This window comes from Mustela erminea, chromosome 19 (assembly GCF_009829155.1).
Source record: "Mustela erminea isolate mMusErm1 chromosome 19, mMusErm1.Pri, whole genome shotgun sequence".
In the NCBI taxonomy this organism is placed as follows: domain Eukaryota; kingdom Metazoa; phylum Chordata; class Mammalia; order Carnivora; family Mustelidae; genus Mustela; species Mustela erminea.
Window position 1 is genome coordinate 12,504,715 of NC_045632.1, and position 18,773 is coordinate 12,523,487.

The following is an 18,773-nucleotide window of genomic DNA, read 5'->3' on the forward strand; positions in this document are numbered from 1 at the left end:
TTCAGACACACACCCCCTGCTCACAGGTGGAGTCCCGAGTCCCCCTCCAAGCTTCCTCCATGTGCTCCTCCCCACCTCACAGGATGGCAAATCCATTTCTTGGTGATCTGGGCCAATTACACAACTCAGAATGTCATTCATCGCATGAAAAAGGCCCAGGAGAGTGTCCAGCTCTCTGCGTAGAGAAAGGGGACTTCCGGTGTCCTCCTTGGCAGGATTTTTACACTACTTTTTTGGGAGGATCCGGGAAGGGGGTACCAAAAGGGGAAGTGAGCAGGCCAGCCTCGAGTCGAGGGCGCGGTCTCTGCCCTTGCATGACCTGCTTCCCGAGCCTCAATTTCCCCAGGCCCAGAACGAAGGCTCTCGCTCCTGCCCCTTGCCAGTCCTCTCGAACTGAAAACAGGCCGACATGCTGCTCAGTTGCCTGCGATTCTTTCCCTGTAAGGAAACTCCTGCGAAGACCCCCCTCGCGCAGTTGGGACACGGAGGAGGGAAAACCACAGTACCCAGAAGGCATCTGAGGTGGCGCTGGCCAATGACAGCCCCGGACGGGGCGTCTCCTGCGGTTTGCGTACCGGGGCGGAACTTCCGGGTGTTTTTTACTGCCGCCGCCATTAGACCCTGCCGTTCGCCCCGGAGCGGCGTTGACTTGCTGAGGACCGGGCCGGCGCCACAGCGGCTCCACGCCTGGAGAACGAGCCGGGAAGGAGGAGAGGACTCACCGCGTTTTGTAGGGTCCGGGCCCTCTGTGGCGGGCGTGCCACCCCCCCACCTCCGGCCGCCCCCTGTGCAGCCGCCCTCATCCCCGCAGTCGCCAAGGGCAGCGCCCGCGTCGTGGTGCCTTTTGCGCGGGGGACGCAGCGGTCCGGCCTCGCGCTGTGCGCCGAGGTCGCCAGAGCGCGCGGGGCAGAGGTGTGGCCAGCAGGGTGCCCCGGTGCTCGCCGCTGCAGCCTTGCTCGACCGGGGGGCCCCGTGATGGCGGCGCCGCCGACCGGCCAGGCGCAGGTCAGTGGACGTTGGTTTCGGGACTGCTGTTTCTCTCCAGGGGCGGCGGGAGCCGCGGCGGCTGCCGGACGCGTGTCCACAGGGGTGTGTGTCGGTGTGCGCGGCTGGCGCGTGATCCCCGGACTCTCAAGTGTGCGGTCTCTGACTTCAGTGTGGGAGGAGTGAGGGATGCTTCCGCCCGGGACTCCAGTTCTTCGAGTAAATTCCACCCCCCCTTGCCCTGGGTTGATGCACGCTTTCCACCTGCTCTCCTCCAGCAGGCGACCCGGGGCACCGGACGGAGGCGGACAGCTTTTCTGACAAGTGCGTGGACGGAAGTGGGGGACGCGGGTTGTTGAGGGAAGCCCGTGGCTGCTCCCCGTGGTCCTGCAGGACGCTCCACCGACCCTCAGCACGCCCGCCGCGAGGCCAGTGTCTGTGGCGTTTGCAGCTGGTTGTGCTGTGGGTCCTGAGGTACCCTAGCCCCAGGGAAAGGACTGGCAGCTCAGGAGGGAGAAAGGCTTATGGTTCATGGTGGCATCTCCCAGACGCGTCGGAGGGGCCTGGGGAGCAAGTCCGGGCCCTGCAGTGTCTCCAGGGAGACTCCGCCCTTTCAGCTGCATTTCCCATGAGGTTGGTGAGGAGGGCGCAGCTCCTCTGTGCATGTTCAAGGAAATATTTGGGGGGAAGGAAATGTATTTAAGAGCAAAACCCGGGGTAAGTGCTTCGCAGTCTCCATCCGCTGCAGTCACTCTGGTTAGGCCGGAGGGCCCGGTTCGGCTTGTTAGTGCTGTGCTAGAGTAGTCGGTCCTGAAACTGCACTTTGGGTGGCATGATGTGAGGCTGCTGGCCTGGCGGGGCTCCCTCAGCCTTTCAGGGCCGGTGGCACCAAGATGATGAGGTGTTTACCTCCCAGTCTGGAGACACCTGCAGATCCCAGAGCCCGCTGAGCACTGAGTCACTCCTGTCTAACTCTCGCAGCTGTTGCTGAAGTGGGAACTATTACTACTGTATTGGTCCAGAAACCAAGCCTCAGAGAAGTGATGTCCTCTTGGTAACGCAGCTGGCAAGTGTCGGTTTCAGGAGTCTGGATGCAAGCCACAGGAGACTGACTTAAGACCTGGACTTGTAGTCCCTTTACCCGGGATGCAAAGCCCTCAGCATGGGGCAGGCAGCTAGCAGGACCAGTGAGGCTCAGGTACTGCTGTTGTTACTGACATCATTATTATCATGCTCGCTCATTCCTCTGCCGTCCTAGAGCCCTTGCTGTCTGCATCTCCCAGTCCTTGAGTCATTTTCATTGTCTGTGTGACCTTCCAGGGCCTCCCACGGAGGAGGCTTCTCCCTTACACTACCGGAGCACATCCAGAGCAGGGCCCACCTCCCCCTCGAGCCCAGCACAGAGCTTGGCCCTCAGGAGGTACTGGGTGATCGGAGCCTTGATCACTCTGCATCTTTACCAGGGATGTAGGGATGAGCTCTGATCCCATCCAGCAGCCCCAAGGCCAACGCTACTCTCTCTGTTTGACTTTGCAGATATCTGTGACCTTTGATGATGTGGCCGTGACTTTTACCCAGGAGGAGTGGGGGCAGTTGGACCCGGCCCAGAGGACCCTGTACCAGGAGGTGATGCTGGAAAACTGTGGACTTCTGGTGTCTCTGGGTAAGTCCTCCCCACTCCACCATGGGGACACCTGCTGCCTCCTTGTCAGAGCACCCTCTGGCTCCAGGCCTGGCTGGTCAAGAAGACCTCTGGAGCCCTCCCTGTGACCCTCCTCCCTGCAGCTTCAGCCATTTTCTAGGTTAATCTCTTTGGACCTGCTCTCCTGTGTCTGTTTGGGCAAGAAACAGTTCCTCTTTGGCTCCTAGAAAACCGTGGAAGGAAAGGGGGTTGTTCTGTAGAACCCAAAGGGAGGATTTCCAGCTGGTCCCGTGAGGCTCTGGTAGAGGAACTGGGAACCACGACGATGATGCCGTGGCTTCTGGTCTCTTGTCCTGGCTTCTCTGCTTCTCTCTCTGGCTCTCTCTGCTATTGTCTCTGTATGCAGGAAGGTTTTTTTGTTTTTTTTTTTTTTTTTTTGCCTCATCAGGTAGTGACAGGACTGGCCACCGGTCCCTGCTCTCTCCGGCCCCCAGATGCCTCATCTCCGCATCTTGGCGTGCTTATACTGTTCCTCTTTGTCTGTCTGGTGCCGGGCTGTGTGGGGTGTTCTTGAGGCAGGAACGGCCACCGGAGCCAGTACTTCTCTGGACCTGTCACCCCAGTGCCCAGCACAGACTGGCCTCCATCCGAGATTCTGATTTCACATTCCGGAGGGGGAGCTGACTGCACGAGCCTGATTGACTCAAGTGTCCTTAGCAGGCCTGTGAGTGATGGGATGTTCTCCAAGGAGGGAGTGAGTCAGGCAGGCCCCCGGGAGGCCTTTGCCTTCAGCGCCGACAGATACTGTCCCAAAGGACATGGTCCCAGTTATGGGGCTTCTCTGTGTCTGTGCCTCCGTGATGGTCCCGAGGTTCAAGGGCCAGCATCCTCTGCCGGGTTGAGAGACGTTAGAGTAATGCTCCTCGGCAGCTGGCAGTTGTGCCCCCAGGAGACATTTGGCAATGTTTGCATGCCCTCTGGGTTGTCCTGCCGTGGGTGCAGCTGGGACTGGCATCTAGGGTTCGAGTCCGGAGATGCCGTAACCCTCTCTGATGGATGAGACAGCGCCTGCTCAGTGACGAATTGTGCCGCCTGCTGCGTCCCGGGTGCTGCGGTTGAGAAGCACCAGCTTCGGTGTTTCTCTCCTTGGGTAGAATCAGCACAGGCTGTTCAGTTTGAGGGAAAGGGGGACTATAAATCCAGAGCCGAGGATGAGACGTGTCTGTTCTTGGAGAACTGGAATTACGTCTGCCAGTGAGAAGAGAAAAAGCAAAACTAGAACAGCCCGATAGATTAAATATTTCGTAACAAAATGTTTCAGAATAAAAGTCCACGCTCTCCTCCTGCTGACCTCACCCCTCACCTTCAGTGCTTTCCCGGAGCTCACTCCGCTGGCTGTCGTGTCTGCTGCTGCGTGTTCTGGGGCATTTCAGCCTCTCACACGGTCGCAGCCATCTGTGTCCTGACCGGCAGCTCTCCCGGAGGCTCCTCCCTCCACCTCACATTCTCTCGTCTTCCTGTTCTTGGGTTATAACCCACTATGCCTGTGGTTCTCATTCAGGGAAAATGTCGTTCCCCCAGGACACTGGGCAGTGTATGGAGACATTTTGGTTGTCCCAGGTGGGATGGAGGTGGGACAGGCACTGAGTGGGCAGAGACCTGGAATGCTGCTGGACATCCATACAAAGCACAGGACAGTTTTCCTCCTTGTGTTCTTAGCAAAGAATTATCTTGACATAAATAATCATGCCCATGAACCTCAATAATTATGCCAGGTTGAGAAGCCTTGTTTCAGAGAGGTTAGGAACAGTGCATCAGTTGGCATTGAGAGACGCCCTGCCATAAGTGTTCCTGGCAAGTCTGGGTTTAGTGCTGAATCTTAATATACTTTCTTCACTCGCCTCACACTCCGATTGTGGGTACTTTTCCCTTTAAAATAGAGGGAGTAGCCTTGAGTTTGCAGCCCTGCGTAGGCAGCTTTAGGACACTGGGACTTAATATCATTTAGATTTCATTGCTGAGTTTTCATGGTGACCTGCCACCAAAGGAATTGCCACCAAATGATTCTTTCTCCGAAGAGAAGAGAAATTAAACATGGATCACGTTAAAAAGCAGTTCATAATCATCAGCACAAATACCCTGAGCACTGACCAAGCAGGATTCTTCAGGGATCGTCATGCTCTACTCATTTAAATTCCCACAGCATTCCGCCTGTAGTAACTTGTACTTCCAGGATTTCAGTTTGTAGAGGTTACTTAGTGACAGAACGGGGAGGTTAATGCTGTTGTATGTCTTACATTTCTATATGTGTGTATTTGTGTGTATATACGCAGGCAACCATGTACATACATGCCTTTGTGTGTGGTAGTTGTGTGTAAAAAAAAATCTTTTTCCTCTACTCAGCAACTTCTGATACCACAATTTTGTTTTCGCACCATGTATTTCTGATGCTGCCCCCCTGGGGTTAGTCCGGATCCTGCAGGTTAAGGGCTCAGTGGCCTAGGCTGGCCCCTCCCCCTCCCACGCATCCACTTCAGGTGCCAGGTACAAGTCCAGGTTGTCACCCGTTCTGATCAGCTGGCTGTAAGTCAGAGATAGGACCCCTTTCTCAGAGTTGATCGTTTACCATGGTGGCTCACAGAACTTAGGAAAGACTTACTTAATATTACCTGTTTATTATAAAGAATTATATTTAGAAAGTGCTAAATGGAAGAGATGCAAAGGGCTAGGTGCTTAGGACAGGACACTGAGCGTCGATGCCCTCCAGGCTTGGCACCCTTCTAGCACCTTGTGTGTTAACCAACCTGGAAAGTCCCTGAACTGCTTTAGTTGGGAAGGCTTCATTACATAGGCATGATTGATAACTCACTGGCCATTGGTGATTGAACTCAATCTCTAGCCCTTCTTGCCTCCACAGAGGAAGCTGGGATGGAACCGAATGTTCCAATGTTAGAATCACATGATTGGTTCCCCAGACCTTTCCCCCCTAGGAGTTTTTTAAAAGTCACCTCAGGAACATAATAGAATTCCTAAAAGAGGAAACCAGAAAAGGCCCTGTGTCTAATTTCTGTCTTAGGAGAGGCAGTCTGTGGACATTAGTTGGGGTGAAGGTTTTAGCATCAGGTGGAGTCACCTTCGTGGTTGAGGTACTGGTCTGGAAGGATGTTGTCTGGGTGTGTGACTGGGGTATTCTTTGCAAGTGAGTACCCTCTAGAGTTGGTGGGGGTTTTGCCATGTTTGGTTGAAACAGTGGTGTTAGTGTGGGGTGTAAGTAGGTCAAGAGGCCTTTTATTAAGGCAAGATAGAGACCCTGTAGGGGTTCTTTGTCACACTGGAATTTGAAAAGGAGTTGTTTGAAGTGACTATTTTGTCTTTTACTTAAAACAGCTATTAGGAGCAAGTCTGGGGCATGTTTGGGCCCAGAAAGCTCTATTGAATGTCTCTTCCCAGAGCATAAGTAGCATTGCATAATTTGAGAAGTGAAATGTGTGTCCATTGTCTACAACTCTGAAGGGGATAAGGACTGTCCTGGCAGTGCCTTGTATTGTGGCCCTTGCATGTGTAGAGATAGATGATTTTGACTTCTATTTGGAGTGTCTGTGAGACAGGAGATTCTTTTTTGTTTTGTTTTGTTTTTTTAAGATTTTATTTATTTATTTAAGAGAGAGAGAGAACGTGAGATATGGGAGAAGGTCAAAGGGAGAAGCAGATTCCTCGAGGAGCTAGGAGCCCAGTGCGGGTCTCAATCTCGGGACTCTGGGATCCTGACCTGAGCTGAAGGCAGTTGCTTAACCAACTGAGCCACCCAGGTGCCCAAGAGACAGGAGATTAAGGGTTCTTTACTCTAAAGCAGACCATTTTTAGGCAATGGCCCAGCAGATTATGATAAATGTAGAGATGGGACCATTTATTATTTAATCAGGGCATCCAGCACTAAGATAACCCCCAATGTTTGTCCAAAGTAATGTTTGTTAGGTCCCATTTTTTATTTGGAACATTCTGGCTAAGGGATAGAAAGCAGCCGCATTCCACTGAGCTGCATCATGTATGATGGGAAGCACTGTCCTTTTAATGGTCCACGAACTCCTGTACCTGTTCACTCTTAATCTCAGGGGACTTTCCAGATAGCCAAAGGGTCTGGGGGTGGGGGGGCTGACCTCCTGCAACACCTTAGCATCTGGCAGGGGACTGAGGACAGGAGAAGCTGCCACCTCCTGGTGGAGTTATGCCAGAGGACCCAGACTGGGTTCTGTTCTGCCTTAGAGAGTTCTCAGGAGCTGTGCTGAGCTTGTTCTGTTAACAGTATTTTGAGTAGATTTAGAGTCTTTGTCAGGGGGAACCCCATTTAAGGTGGGCTGATCTGTAAACAGCAGCAGTAGTGAGATTAAATAAAGTCCGTAAATGAGTAATGTAGTCACCAGGTCTCAGATAATATCGAGGTAGTTGTATTAGCTAAAACTGTCCCCACGGTGGGACTGAAAGACATTGGATTTATGTATGCATAATGAATGCATAAGGCTATAACCGATATACTGTACCTGTGTTACTGGAGAAAGGTGGGTGTGGTGAAGATCTTGAGTGCACAGATTGCACGGTGGCAGAACCGTGGGGCCAGCCTCCCAGGCAGCCTGGAAAAAGGGAAGTGTTGACCTTCAGAGTAAAGGCAGGCTGGCAGAGAAGCTGTTGAGGTACTAAACAGGGTTAGCCGGATCTGTGAGCCCAAGATAATCACTGGGTTGTTGATTGGCTATCATTTTTTATTTATATGTGGTATTGGCAGTATGGATTGTATGTATCAGCTCTGGCTGCCAGACTGTGTGGCTTAAACAACAGCTTATTTTTGTGTCATTCTGGAGGCTGGAAGCCCCAGACCCGAGGTGCAGGCAGACAGGTTTCGGATGATCTCTTCCTGGCTGTGCCTTCGTGCTCCGTCCTCACATGGCCTTGCCTCTGGCTTGGAAAGCCCCCTTAATCCTCTTTTAAGGACACCAGTCCTACCAGATTGGGGCTGGTGACATTTAACCCTGATTACCTCCTTACCGACCCTTTCTCCAGATATGATCACATTGGGAATTTGGGCTTAGTAACAACATTTAGGGGCAGACACACTTGGTCCTTCCCAGGAACCCTAGGATTGACCACCGCATTAAGATTGTAGTAACCCACTGTGAGGTGCCCTTTGTTTTTTTCCCAGAGTTAAGAGCACATAAAACTGAGCTGTCAAATGGAGAAGCAATGGGACAGTCATTCCTTTATTGATTAGCTGTTATGTGAAGTTTTACTGCATGGAGGCCCTTTCCCAGCTTCCTTTGGGCCATATTCATTACCTTAACTGGTGTCTATGGGTCCCATTTTACCGGGTCAATTTGTAAGCACCAAAAATTTAATTACGTGTTGTGTCAGAGCATCCATGCCCAGAGTGGGATGTTTTAGGGACAGTGGGTATGGGTATGAGTAGGGGAAAAATAGGCAAGTCTACAGTTTAAGTGAGACGTACCTATTTTTCCTTTGCATTTTGCTACTTTTTAAGTTTGGGCGGAATAATATCTAAGTGGAATCTCCAATATGGCTATGATTTGAGCCCTAGTATTGATTAAATTTGTGAAGTTTTGTCACTTGGTGCATTTTAGCAAATTATAAAGTTAACTCAGAACCTGTATTATAGAATCAGAAAAGCCATTCAATGCCGTGTTTTCTTTTGGTGATATAATTTTTTTGGAATACAAATTTTGTGATGCCGTACGTAATTATTTTATATAACTTATGTAAGCTTTTAGTATGTAAATTTTGCATTTCCAGTTGTCAAATTCTAGACTTTTAGTTATATATCGTGTGTTATTTAGTTATCTTTTTTTTTTTTTAAAGATCTTACTTATTTGACAGACAGAGATCACAAGTAGGCAGAGAGAAAGGAGGAAGCAGGCTCCCTGCCGAGCAGAGAGCCCGATTGGGGGCTCGATCCCAGGACCCCGGGATCATGACCTGAGCCGAAGGCAGAGGCTTGAACCCACTGAGCCACCCATGCGCCCCTATTTAGTTATCTCTTATTTTCTCTCTCTGTATCTAGTGCTTTGTTACTCTTTTGAATCAATAAATAGTTTAGAATGAGTCATGTATTCTAGACCTGGTATTTCCTTGGTACATAAGTTTTAAAGTGCACCCCCTCCTTTTTCTCTTGGGCTTTCAGCTTCCTGAAGCCCCATATTGAATTTGTCTCCCACTGGTGAGAGGAGCAGCAGGGAGGGCCTGGGGCCTCTGGGTAGCAGCCTCCTTGGGATGGCCCTGGTTCACAGCATAATTGTTTTTGTCACCTCTGTGTCCCTGGCTATTTTTCATTTCTTTGGGTATTTACCCAAGAAGCTTCTGGCAGTCCCAAGTGGCCTTGTGAGTGGTGGCCTCCTTTTCTAGGGTGCCCCAGGCACCCTAGAAAGGGGCTGAGCTTACATCTAGAGGAGCAATGGCGGCAGCATCGGTATCCTGATTGTGTTGGTTTGATTTTAAGGAGGAGACTCTTGGCCTGCTGGTGGGCAGCAGCTGTCAGAAGTCCCTAAACACATTGGCCAGAGGTTGTACAATCAAGAATAAGGTGAGAAACATCCTGAGGTATCTTAACGGGGAGCAGGAACAAGATATTCTATACGCTTTTTTTCTCTCCATTATACATTGAATCATGGGTCTCCATGAATGGGGTCCCTTATACCCTGCTGGGTGAGGGGTCAGACTGCAACAATGGTGAGATTTGCCCTCAAGCAATTTAAGCCTGTTGTGCCAAGGCATCTGAGGAGGGCGTGCCACTCTGTGTTGCTGTGGATCCCTTATATCACATGAGGGACCAGTGCCGGGACACTCTACCAGGTGTGCCTCTAGAAGGACGAGCCAGTGTGATTGGTCTGTCTCAGTTAACCCAGTGGTACTGCCCACCAACTGCTGGCCCAGTTGGTTAAACCTGCGTCCCAGCACAGTAGTCTCTGGGGACACCTCAGCCTGGCATGATAACTGGTTATCCTAGTTGCCCCTGGGGGCACATCCCTCCCCCCACCCTCTAAACTTGACCATGGAAAGACATTTTGATGAGATCCATCTTTCCAGATAAAGTGGCAACTAGGGAATCAGCCCTCACAGACCCAGGTTATCACACCTGAAACTACAAAAAGACTTTGCTGAGGATCTAAAATAACACTTAGATCGATGAAGACACATACCTTGTTTTGAATGAAGAGTCAGTATTTTAAATGTCAGTTCTTTAAATTCCATAAATTCTTTTCCACTTGAAACAACATAATGCATGTGAATAGCTTGACACAGTCCCTGTGTATGGTTATACCCTGTAAATGCTAGTTTTTCATTTACTGTGGGGATTAAAAATTCCTTAATAACGTGGCAGAGGAATGAAGCACCTGGGCCCAGGAGTCACACTTCGGTGAAGACGTGTCAGGAGCATGACCTGGGAGCTGAGACCGGAAGCGTTAGAGCTGGCTACAGGCACGGGATGGGCCTGGGGTCGCAGGAAGCATGACTCACGATAGCTGAAGGGGAGTCTTCCTCCCCTTTCCACCAACCCATTACTGGGCTCTGTGCTGAGTGTGTTGCAGATGTGAGCGAGATTTGCTCAGTGACAACTGATAATCTTGGGCTGTTGTTCAGGATCCACCAGATCTGTGGGTCCTGGTGCCTCTGCGGCCTTCTGTGGGTCCTGGTGCCTCTGCCCTTCTCTCCAGAGTCCTGTGGCTGTTTCCCCTCCCTGCATCTGTGTTTGGCTACGTGTGACAGAGCAACTCGGTCTTCACCCTGAAGAAAATTTATTATCTTACATAATAGGAGGCTCAGGAGTGGGACTGGCTCCCCCATGGGTGGGTGATAACCCAGCGGTGTGTTTCTGTACTTCCTCTTTGTGGTCTAGGTTTCTTAGGCAGGTTCCCTCACAAAAGTCCTGGGATGCCACCAGACAACAGGAGCAGCAGATCCCCTTATTCAACCATCCTGGAATAGAGCTTTCTAAAGTTGCATACCTCTGACTGTTAGTGATTGAGGAATGCCACTTGCAGGTTGGTAGAGACTGGCTTTTCAACCTTTCTTTGATGTCAGAATCATCTGGGGAGATTTTAAAATCTACCGATAATGGGCCTCACCTACAGAGATTTCGTTTCCATTGGCTAAGAACCCAACATCCCAGGAGGTGCTGATGCGCACCTGGGTGAGACTCACTTACTTGGATTGTTTAAAAAACACTTTCTGGAAGGAGGGGGTCTTATTCCCTGGGATTCTGTGTGCTGGAAGTCAGGATAGATGTTGTCTACACAGCCAGCACTACTGTCTAAAGTCTTTGGATCCCAAGAGTGGTGTTCATGCCTATTTCTAGGCGACAGGTTAGTATTTTATTAGTTTGGATGGGAGTAGCTTCATTCCAAGGTCATAACCACTTTCTGAAGTCCCAGACTAGATTGAGGGATTTTCTTTCTTTTCACACAAACCCTAGCATCTTCTTTCTTTCTCTGTGAACAGGGTGTCCTGTTCCTAGACCTGAGCTGATCTACCAGCTGGAGCACAGGCAGGAGCTGTGGATGCTGAAGGGACACCTGTCTCAGAGCGCCTATGCAGGTACGAGCCAAGGTGTGGGCAGGTGGGGGACCCTCCAGGCTCGAGACCAGCAGGAGACCGCTGGCCCTGGTTCCCTGGGGAAGCTTCTTGTTCTGGCTTCTCTGCTGCTTTGGAAGCCACGGAGCCCTTTGACCCGAAGTCAGCATTCTTGCCAAGGGGCCCAGAAGGTCGCTGACTCCTCCCACGTCCCAAGTTTTAGGGAATGGTCCTGCCACCCAAGCAGGTTAGAGACTGGAGACAGCCTCCGAGAGTTCCTCACACCCACAGCTCCCTCCAGCCCCACTTCCGGCCGTGCCCCAGTCCCGTGCATTTCACATCTCCTCCGTCTCCCGAACCCATCACTTGCACTGCCTCCCTCACACCAGTCCCCAGGCTCAGTGCACACTCCCATCGTCTTTTCTCTGGGGGTTGCTGCTAGCCTCATAACCAGCCTCTGCGTCTGCTGGGCCTCTGGTCAGCTCTGTGTCCTGCACGAGTTACCTCAGGGGCTCGGACTTGCTTCCAGGGCTTCCCACTGCCCCAGCCATAATGTCTCAGCGGGTCTTGGTGTTGAAAGTCAGGTCTGCCTCCTCCATTGCTTGATCCTCGACCCTACCGCACTCGTTCAGGCTCCAGGGTCTGCAGCTTCCCTACCATCGAGCGGGAGAGGTCTTGCCCTTGGCCCTGGCCAGTTCTGAGTCAGAGTCTAGAGCACACCTTTGCAGGAAACTGTTTTCTTCATTCATATTCTGCTTGTTGTGTAATGTGACTTCACTTTTTTTCGACTCACCATACAAATGGGCTCAGATCCTCACAATCGAAGAAAAGCAGTAAGAAAGTTCCTGTCTCTCAGCATGTTCACTAACTTTGCGCTCCGTTACTCACACGTTCTGACTCTCATAGGTGCTGCTTCCAGGAGCAGTCCTGTGTCAGTCATCTTGCATGAGATGGTGGTGTCTCTGATGTCTCCTGGGGTGACATGTTGGATTATAGGCCATGTAGGCTCACCTGCTCATTGGCTAACGGCTGTGGTGTTCTGAAGGACATGTACCAGCTCACATTTGCCCCGGGACTGCATGGAGGTTCCTTCGGCCTGTGCTTTGCCCGGGACTCGGTACTGTAGGGCTCCTTGGTTGCTGATAGTACTCTGCCCAGTGTCTGGTACTCTCAGGTATCAGGTCGATGAAACTGTATCTCATGTGGGCTCTGCTTGCTTTTCCTTCCTGGAGGACCTTTGGCACCTGCTCATATGATCTCGGTCAGTCTGTATTTTCTCCTTGGAGTGTTGTTTCATGATAAATACCTATTTTTCTATTATCTCACTCGGTGTAGTCCTTACACTTACCTATCATTGGTTATAGGTGCTGCAGCTATAATAATAATTTTCAGTATTGTTTTTTCGCTTATTTAAAGTATGTTTTCTTGAATAGAGCTTTTTATTTTAGTGTAATGTTCTTACATAATAATGATTCTGTCTTGTGTAAAAATCTTGTTGTATTCCCCAACATCAGGAAAATAGTCTTGTTTATTTTATCTGGATATTTAACCCCTTTTGATCTGAGGTCGAATTTGAATGAGTGTGAGATCGGAATACAGTTTGCCAGGGTGACATCAGTTTTTCTAGCTCCGTTTACTGTGTTTTCTCTCTTTTTACAACTGAGCTGTCTGCCTCCTCTACCATCCACCAGAGTCCCGTGTGTGTGTGTGTTTTCTGAGCTCTCTGTTCTTTTTCTCTTCTCCATTTGTCTTCTCTCTGTGCCAGTACCACCGTGTCTGAGTACTCTCATCTGAGGTGGTAGGTACACACATCACAGTACTCTCATCTGAGGTGGTAGGTATCCTTCTCCTTAATCTTGCCTGTCTGATCTTTCCTATAAGTCCTGCCATCAAACTATGAAGTTCCTTGATGACCCAGTTGCCATTTTATAGGGAATTGTACTGAATTTTTTTTCTTCACTTGGGTAGCATTGTCAGTTTTATATTATTAAGTGACCCCCCCGCCGGCCACGCTGGCTCAGGTTTTGTTGAGTAATTATGGACATACAGGTTTCCCCACTATGCCAAATTAGAGTGTTCCTGGGAAACTTCTCAGGACATAAAGTGTGGAAGAAATTACCATTGATTTATATGGAGAATTTTTTCACCATGGATGTCTTCAAGTACAGCATTACTGTGTTCTCATGTAGATCTTGTGTATTTTGCAAGTCTGTTCACCATACTGCTCCTCGGGCAAACCAGACTCGTGTCCAGCCCAGTCCTGCTCACTTCCTGCCTTATGAGCCTTGTCCTGGGAGGCCTCAGTGTCACCCTTGTCACAAACTTGGGAATCCTTTTTTCCTTCTGTCCTCCCTTTCCCTGGATCCTCAACAGTACCGTCTTCGTGCATTCAGCCCCTTTGTACATTCTGTCTCCTAAGGCTACTGTGACCTTTGTACTTTCTCTTTTGTGGTGAGTCCCATGATGCCAGTAGGACTTACATCATGGGCACCTCCTGTGCAAGGGAAAACTCCCTTGGATCTCTTGTTGCACGCAGCCAGCCAAGCTCATAGCTAAGAACACAGAACTCCTAAGAGTGCCACATCGTCCCAAGTCATCTGAAGCCACTGGAAGCTCAGAGATTGCCCAGAATTACCTTCAGGCTTAATGAGCTGATAGACTCAGTAAACTTCCTAAAAACTGTTACACTGTCCTCTCAGTCATGTTTGGTACAGACAAAGGTACAGCTTGGAAGAGGAGCCAGAAGTGTTCCAAATACTGAACTCCTGTGTCTTCAGTGACTTGGTACCTCCTTGGATCCATATGTGACAATAGGTCCGTGGATATTGCCAACCCAGGAAATTGGCCGAAGCCTCAGTATCCAGATTTTTATTGAGCCTTCATTACAAAAGCGTGTTTGATTGAGTCATTGCCCATGAGACTCAAGTCTCTAGGCCTTTGTTCCTTTCCAGAGGTCCAGCTTATACCTGGTGACTCAAAGCTTCACTCTTTCTAATTACATAGTTGAGTTTTCCGATGTGGCCAGACCTTACCCTGTGAGTCATCTCTTTGGTATAAACAAAGGGCCCACGATGAGTTATATATTGTCATAAAGTATCAGGTGCATTCCTAGGCACCCACCATGAATGACAAAGACAGCTCTGTCACTCTGGAACTACACAGCGTTGAGAGGTTACCTCCTTGGAGCTGGGATAAAGATCATACTTCTTTTGGGGGAAAGTGAACTTTACACACTTTCTGTCTTCTATCAGGTCTCCATTAGGTACCCTTTTCTAGTGTTCTTAACAACAATGTCCTCGCTTAGACAAAACCAAACATACAACATTCTTATTAGTCTTTCTGGCTACATCCAGTACGGAATTGCAGCGGTGTCTCCACTCCAGACCGTCTCCTATCTAGCTTCTCCTGGGTCTCCCTTTCATGGTGTCAACAGTCTAATACCTAGGGGGGAAAAAAAAGAAATTGCAGTCCTGAGATTCAGAGGTAATAAAACATAACAGAGACAGGCACTATTTTCATCTTCATTCTTTTCACTGAAATGCTGATGATATATTTACTGTGTTATCATTACTAACAGGCCTTTCTGTACATTGGGTTTCTTTCAGATGTCAAGGGAAAACCCACGACTACAGAACTTCCCAGTTGTGCACCAGCCCTGTCTGGGGGGGCCTTGTTCCAGGAACTAAGACAGGGAGACCCAGGGAACTTCCAGCTGGGCCAAACCAAGGATCAGAGTGGGTCATCAGAAATGCAGGAAGGACACTTGAGACCGGGCTTAGAACCCAGGAGAGAGAAGTTCCCTGAGAAAACAAGCCCTGAGCTTGATGGTTTAGGGGCAGCTGATGGCGCGTGTTCACAGACGGCACAGGAGCTGACCCATCCAGGAGGTGCTGTCCATGACCATGACTCATGTGGATCAGGTAAAGATCCCGTGATTCAGGAAGAGGAAAATACCTTTAAGTGCAGTGAATGCGGGAAAACTTTTAATAAAAAGCACCTTCTTGCTGGACATGAGAAGATTCACTCTGGAGTGAAGCCCTATGAATGCACCGAGTGTGGGAAAACATTTATTAAGAGCACACACCTCCTCCAGCACCACATGATCCACACGGGGGAGCGACCCTACGAGTGCATGGAGTGCGGGAAGGCCTTCAACCGCAAGTCCTACCTTACCCAGCACCAGCGGATCCACAGTGGAGAGAAGCCTTATAAGTGCAACGAATGTGGGAAGGCCTTCACCCACCGCTCCAATTTCGTCTTGCATAAGAGGAGACACACCGGCGAGAAAACCTTTGTGTGCAAAGAATGTGGGCAAGTCTTTCGACATAGGCCAGGATTCCTTCGACATCACATCATCCACAGTGGCGAGAATCCCTATGAATGCTTCGAGTGTGGCAAGGTCTTCAAACACAAGTCCTACCTCGTGTGGCACCAGCAGACTCACACTGGGGAGAAGCCCTATGAGTGCAGTGAGTGTGGGAAAGCCTTCTGTGAGAGTGCGGCCCTCATTCACCACTATGTCATCCACACTGGGGAGAAGCCCTTTGAGTGCCTGGAGTGTGGGAAGGCCTTCAACCACAGGTCGTACCTCAAGAGGCACCAGAGGATCCACACTGGGGAGAAGCCATTTGTGTGCACTGAGTGTGGAAGGGCCTTCACCCACTGCTCTACTTTCATCTTGCACAAAAGGGCCCACACCGGAGAAAAACCCTTTGAGTGCAAAGAATGTGGGAAAGCCTTTAGCACTAGGAAAGACCTCATTCGACACTTCAGCATCCACACTGGGGAGAAGCCCTTCGAGTGCTCAGAGTGCGGGAAGGCCTTCAACCGCCGGTCAGGGCTCACGAGGCACCAGCGGATTCATAGCGGGGAGAAGCCCTACGAATGCATGGAGTGTGGGAAATCCTTCTGCTGGAGCACCAACCTCATCCGACACTCTATCATCCACACCGGAGAGAAGCCCTATAAGTGCAGTGAGTGTGGAAAAGCCTTCAGTCGCAGCTCGTCCCTCACTCAGCATCAGAGGATTCATACTGGGAGAAACCCTGTCCGTGTAACTGAAGTGGGAAGACCCTTCACAAGCGGGCAGTCCTCAGTCACCCTCCGAGAACTCCTTTTGGGGAAAGACTTCTTGAATGTAACCACTGAGGAAAACCTTTTGCCAGATGAAACATCTACCATGGCATTAGATCGGACCTACCAGAGAGAAACCCGCCAAGTATCTTCACTGTGAGGAAATCTTCCATCCCAGACCATCAGTAGTCCGGTAGAGATGCGTTTTAGAGATTGACCGAGCCCAGAGCCTTATTCTGTGTCTGAGAATTCATCTGTGAGGGAGAGAGCAGGGTTTCTTGTGCACGAGGTAAAACCCTTAGCTGCATGTTTCTCCTTCACTTCACTGCAGTGTTATCTCAGGAGTTTTTATAAAGAGAAGGTGGAGATGTAGAAGAGCGAATGAAACGAAAAACTTTGGGGACTTCTCTGCCCAGCTTACAGCACTTTGTCATGGATTCACATGTTTACGTGGGACCAGGGCAGCGTTGCAGACGCAGTGGGCCTTGCCCCCGTGCGCATCACGTGCACGTTCATCGCTGCCCAGTGTCGGCAGGGTTAGCCCGTTGAAGACAGGCAGTAAAATGATAAATGCACATGTGAGAACACATTTTATTCCACCAGTTAAGACTCTAAAGCTTACATTTTTAGAAAACTTTTTTATTTGGTTTTAAACACCAAACAGACTTTTTTCAGACTTGTTCTTGGTCCATCTGTTTAATTTCTATAGCTGTGTGGTAACCCTCAGAATCGGTAACGTGCTTCCACTCTCTTTATTTTTATTTAAATTGATTTAGCTTTCCTAATTCCTTTGACTTTTCATATAAATCTTAGGATACCAAAAAATCTTACTTGGATTTCTACAGGAATTGGTTGAAATCTGTAGCTCTGTTTATTGAGAATCAGCATCATGAACACCGTACATGGTATGACATTTCAGTTGTTGAAGTCATTCTTGATATTTCACTACTGTTTTATAGTTTTTCATCATACAGTTTCTGTACATTTTTGTAGAGAATTGTATCTAGGGGTTTTGTGTGTCTGTGTGTATGTGTGTGTGATCATAAATGGCATTGATTTTTACATTTTCATTTTTCCATATGATCTTTAGTAGTATGTAGAAAGGTAATTGTTGGAGTGATATTTTGGTATCCTGCAACCATGGTGAACCCACATTATTTGTAGCCATTTCTTTGGGTAGAATCCTCAGGCTTTTCTGCAAAGACATGTCAGCTGCATATAGAGTTTTATTTCTTCCTTCCCATCTATATATCTTGTTACTTTGTTTTCTTACTACACTAGTTATAGTGTAGTAAGTAACCTGATGTTGAATAGTAGTAAGAAAGAATGCCCTTTACTGATTCCTCAAATTAGGAGGAAAATGTTCAAGTTTTCATCAAGTATGATGTTAGCTGAGGCTTTTTTTCCCTCCCCAGATTTTTCTTATCAAGTTTAGAAAATTCCCATCTGTTTTTAATTTGCTGAGTCTTTTTTGTTATGAATGAGTATTCGACTTTTTGCCTCCATCAAATGATGTGATCATCTGATTTTTCTTCTGTAGCCTGACTGGTTGTGAATATTGAACCAGTCGTGCATCCTTGGAATAAACCCCATTTGGTTGTTAGAGTATGAATTTTTTATATATATTTTATATTAAAACATTCCATTTTGATTATATTTTGTTGAGGAGGTTTTCCTCTAATTTCTTGAATTCAGAATAATTTATATGTTGGATACATTGAATAGCTTGAAGTTTGTCCTTTCCAAGGAATTGTTCCATTTCATCTAAATTAGTTTATAGACTTGTTTGAAATATTTCCTTATTACCCTTTTAGTGGGAGCAGTATTTGTACTTATATCCCATTTGATTCCTGATTTTGGAAATCTGTCCACTCTCTTTTTATCTTTGTCCATCCTCTTAGACATTTATCAATTCTACTGATCATTTTGGAGAACCAGCACTTTATCTCACTGATTTTTCTTTTTCAAGTTTTTAATTTTAAAGATTTTATTTATTTGACAGAGATCAGAGGCAGGCAGGCAGAGAGTAGGAAGCAGGCTCCCAGCCGAGCAGAGAGCCTGATGAGGGGCTCAATCCCAGGAGCCTGAGATCATGACCTGAGCCAAAGACAGAGGCTTAACCCACTGAGCCACCCAGGTGCCTCTTCACTGATTTTTCTCTATTGCTGTTCATAATTTCACTGATTTCTGTTCTGATCTTTATAGCTTCTTCTTTGGTTGTATTTTACTTTTTTTTTTTTTCTTTTCTAGTGTTAGCATTGGTAGTATAAAGTTTTCTCACAATACTGTGACAGCTGCATCCTGCAAGCTTTTATTACAGTTTATTCAGCTCTAGTGTTTCTTGATTTCTTTAGAGACTTTAATGGGTTCATGGATTACTGTTTAGTTTTCTAGTGTTGGAAGTGTTTTTCTTATCTTCTGTTACTGATTTCTGGTTTGATCTGTTTAAATTTGTTGAAGTGTTTATGAAGTGGTCCTAATCTCAGAGTCCTGGGATTGA

General features: G+C 48.5%; 1 protein-coding gene across 16 annotated transcripts; it reads left to right on the forward strand.

Annotated features, from left to right (window-relative positions):
• The first annotated feature begins 601 nt into the window (after positions 1–601).
• On the forward strand, positions 602–17,873 carry LOC116579363 (zinc finger protein 264-like). 16 transcript variants are annotated; one of them, XM_032324643.1, is made up of 6 exons: positions 602–1,005; positions 1,263–1,458; positions 1,901–2,182; positions 2,521–2,647; positions 11,129–11,224; positions 14,806–17,873. In XM_032324643.1, the coding sequence occupies exons 3-6, from the start codon at positions 2,147–2,149 to the stop codon at positions 16,431–16,433; spliced, it is 1,887 nt and encodes a 628-aa protein (XP_032180534.1). In that variant the 5' UTR covers positions 602–1,005; positions 1,263–1,458; positions 1,901–2,146; the 3' UTR covers positions 16,434–17,873. The 16 variants fall into 16 exon arrangements, with proteins under 16 accessions (XP_032180534.1, XP_032180535.1, XP_032180536.1 ...); XM_032324644.1 differs by having other exon boundaries at positions 1,966–2,182; XM_032324645.1 differs by having other exon boundaries at positions 1,263–1,308.
• The last annotated feature ends 900 nt before the right edge of the window (positions 17,874–18,773 follow it).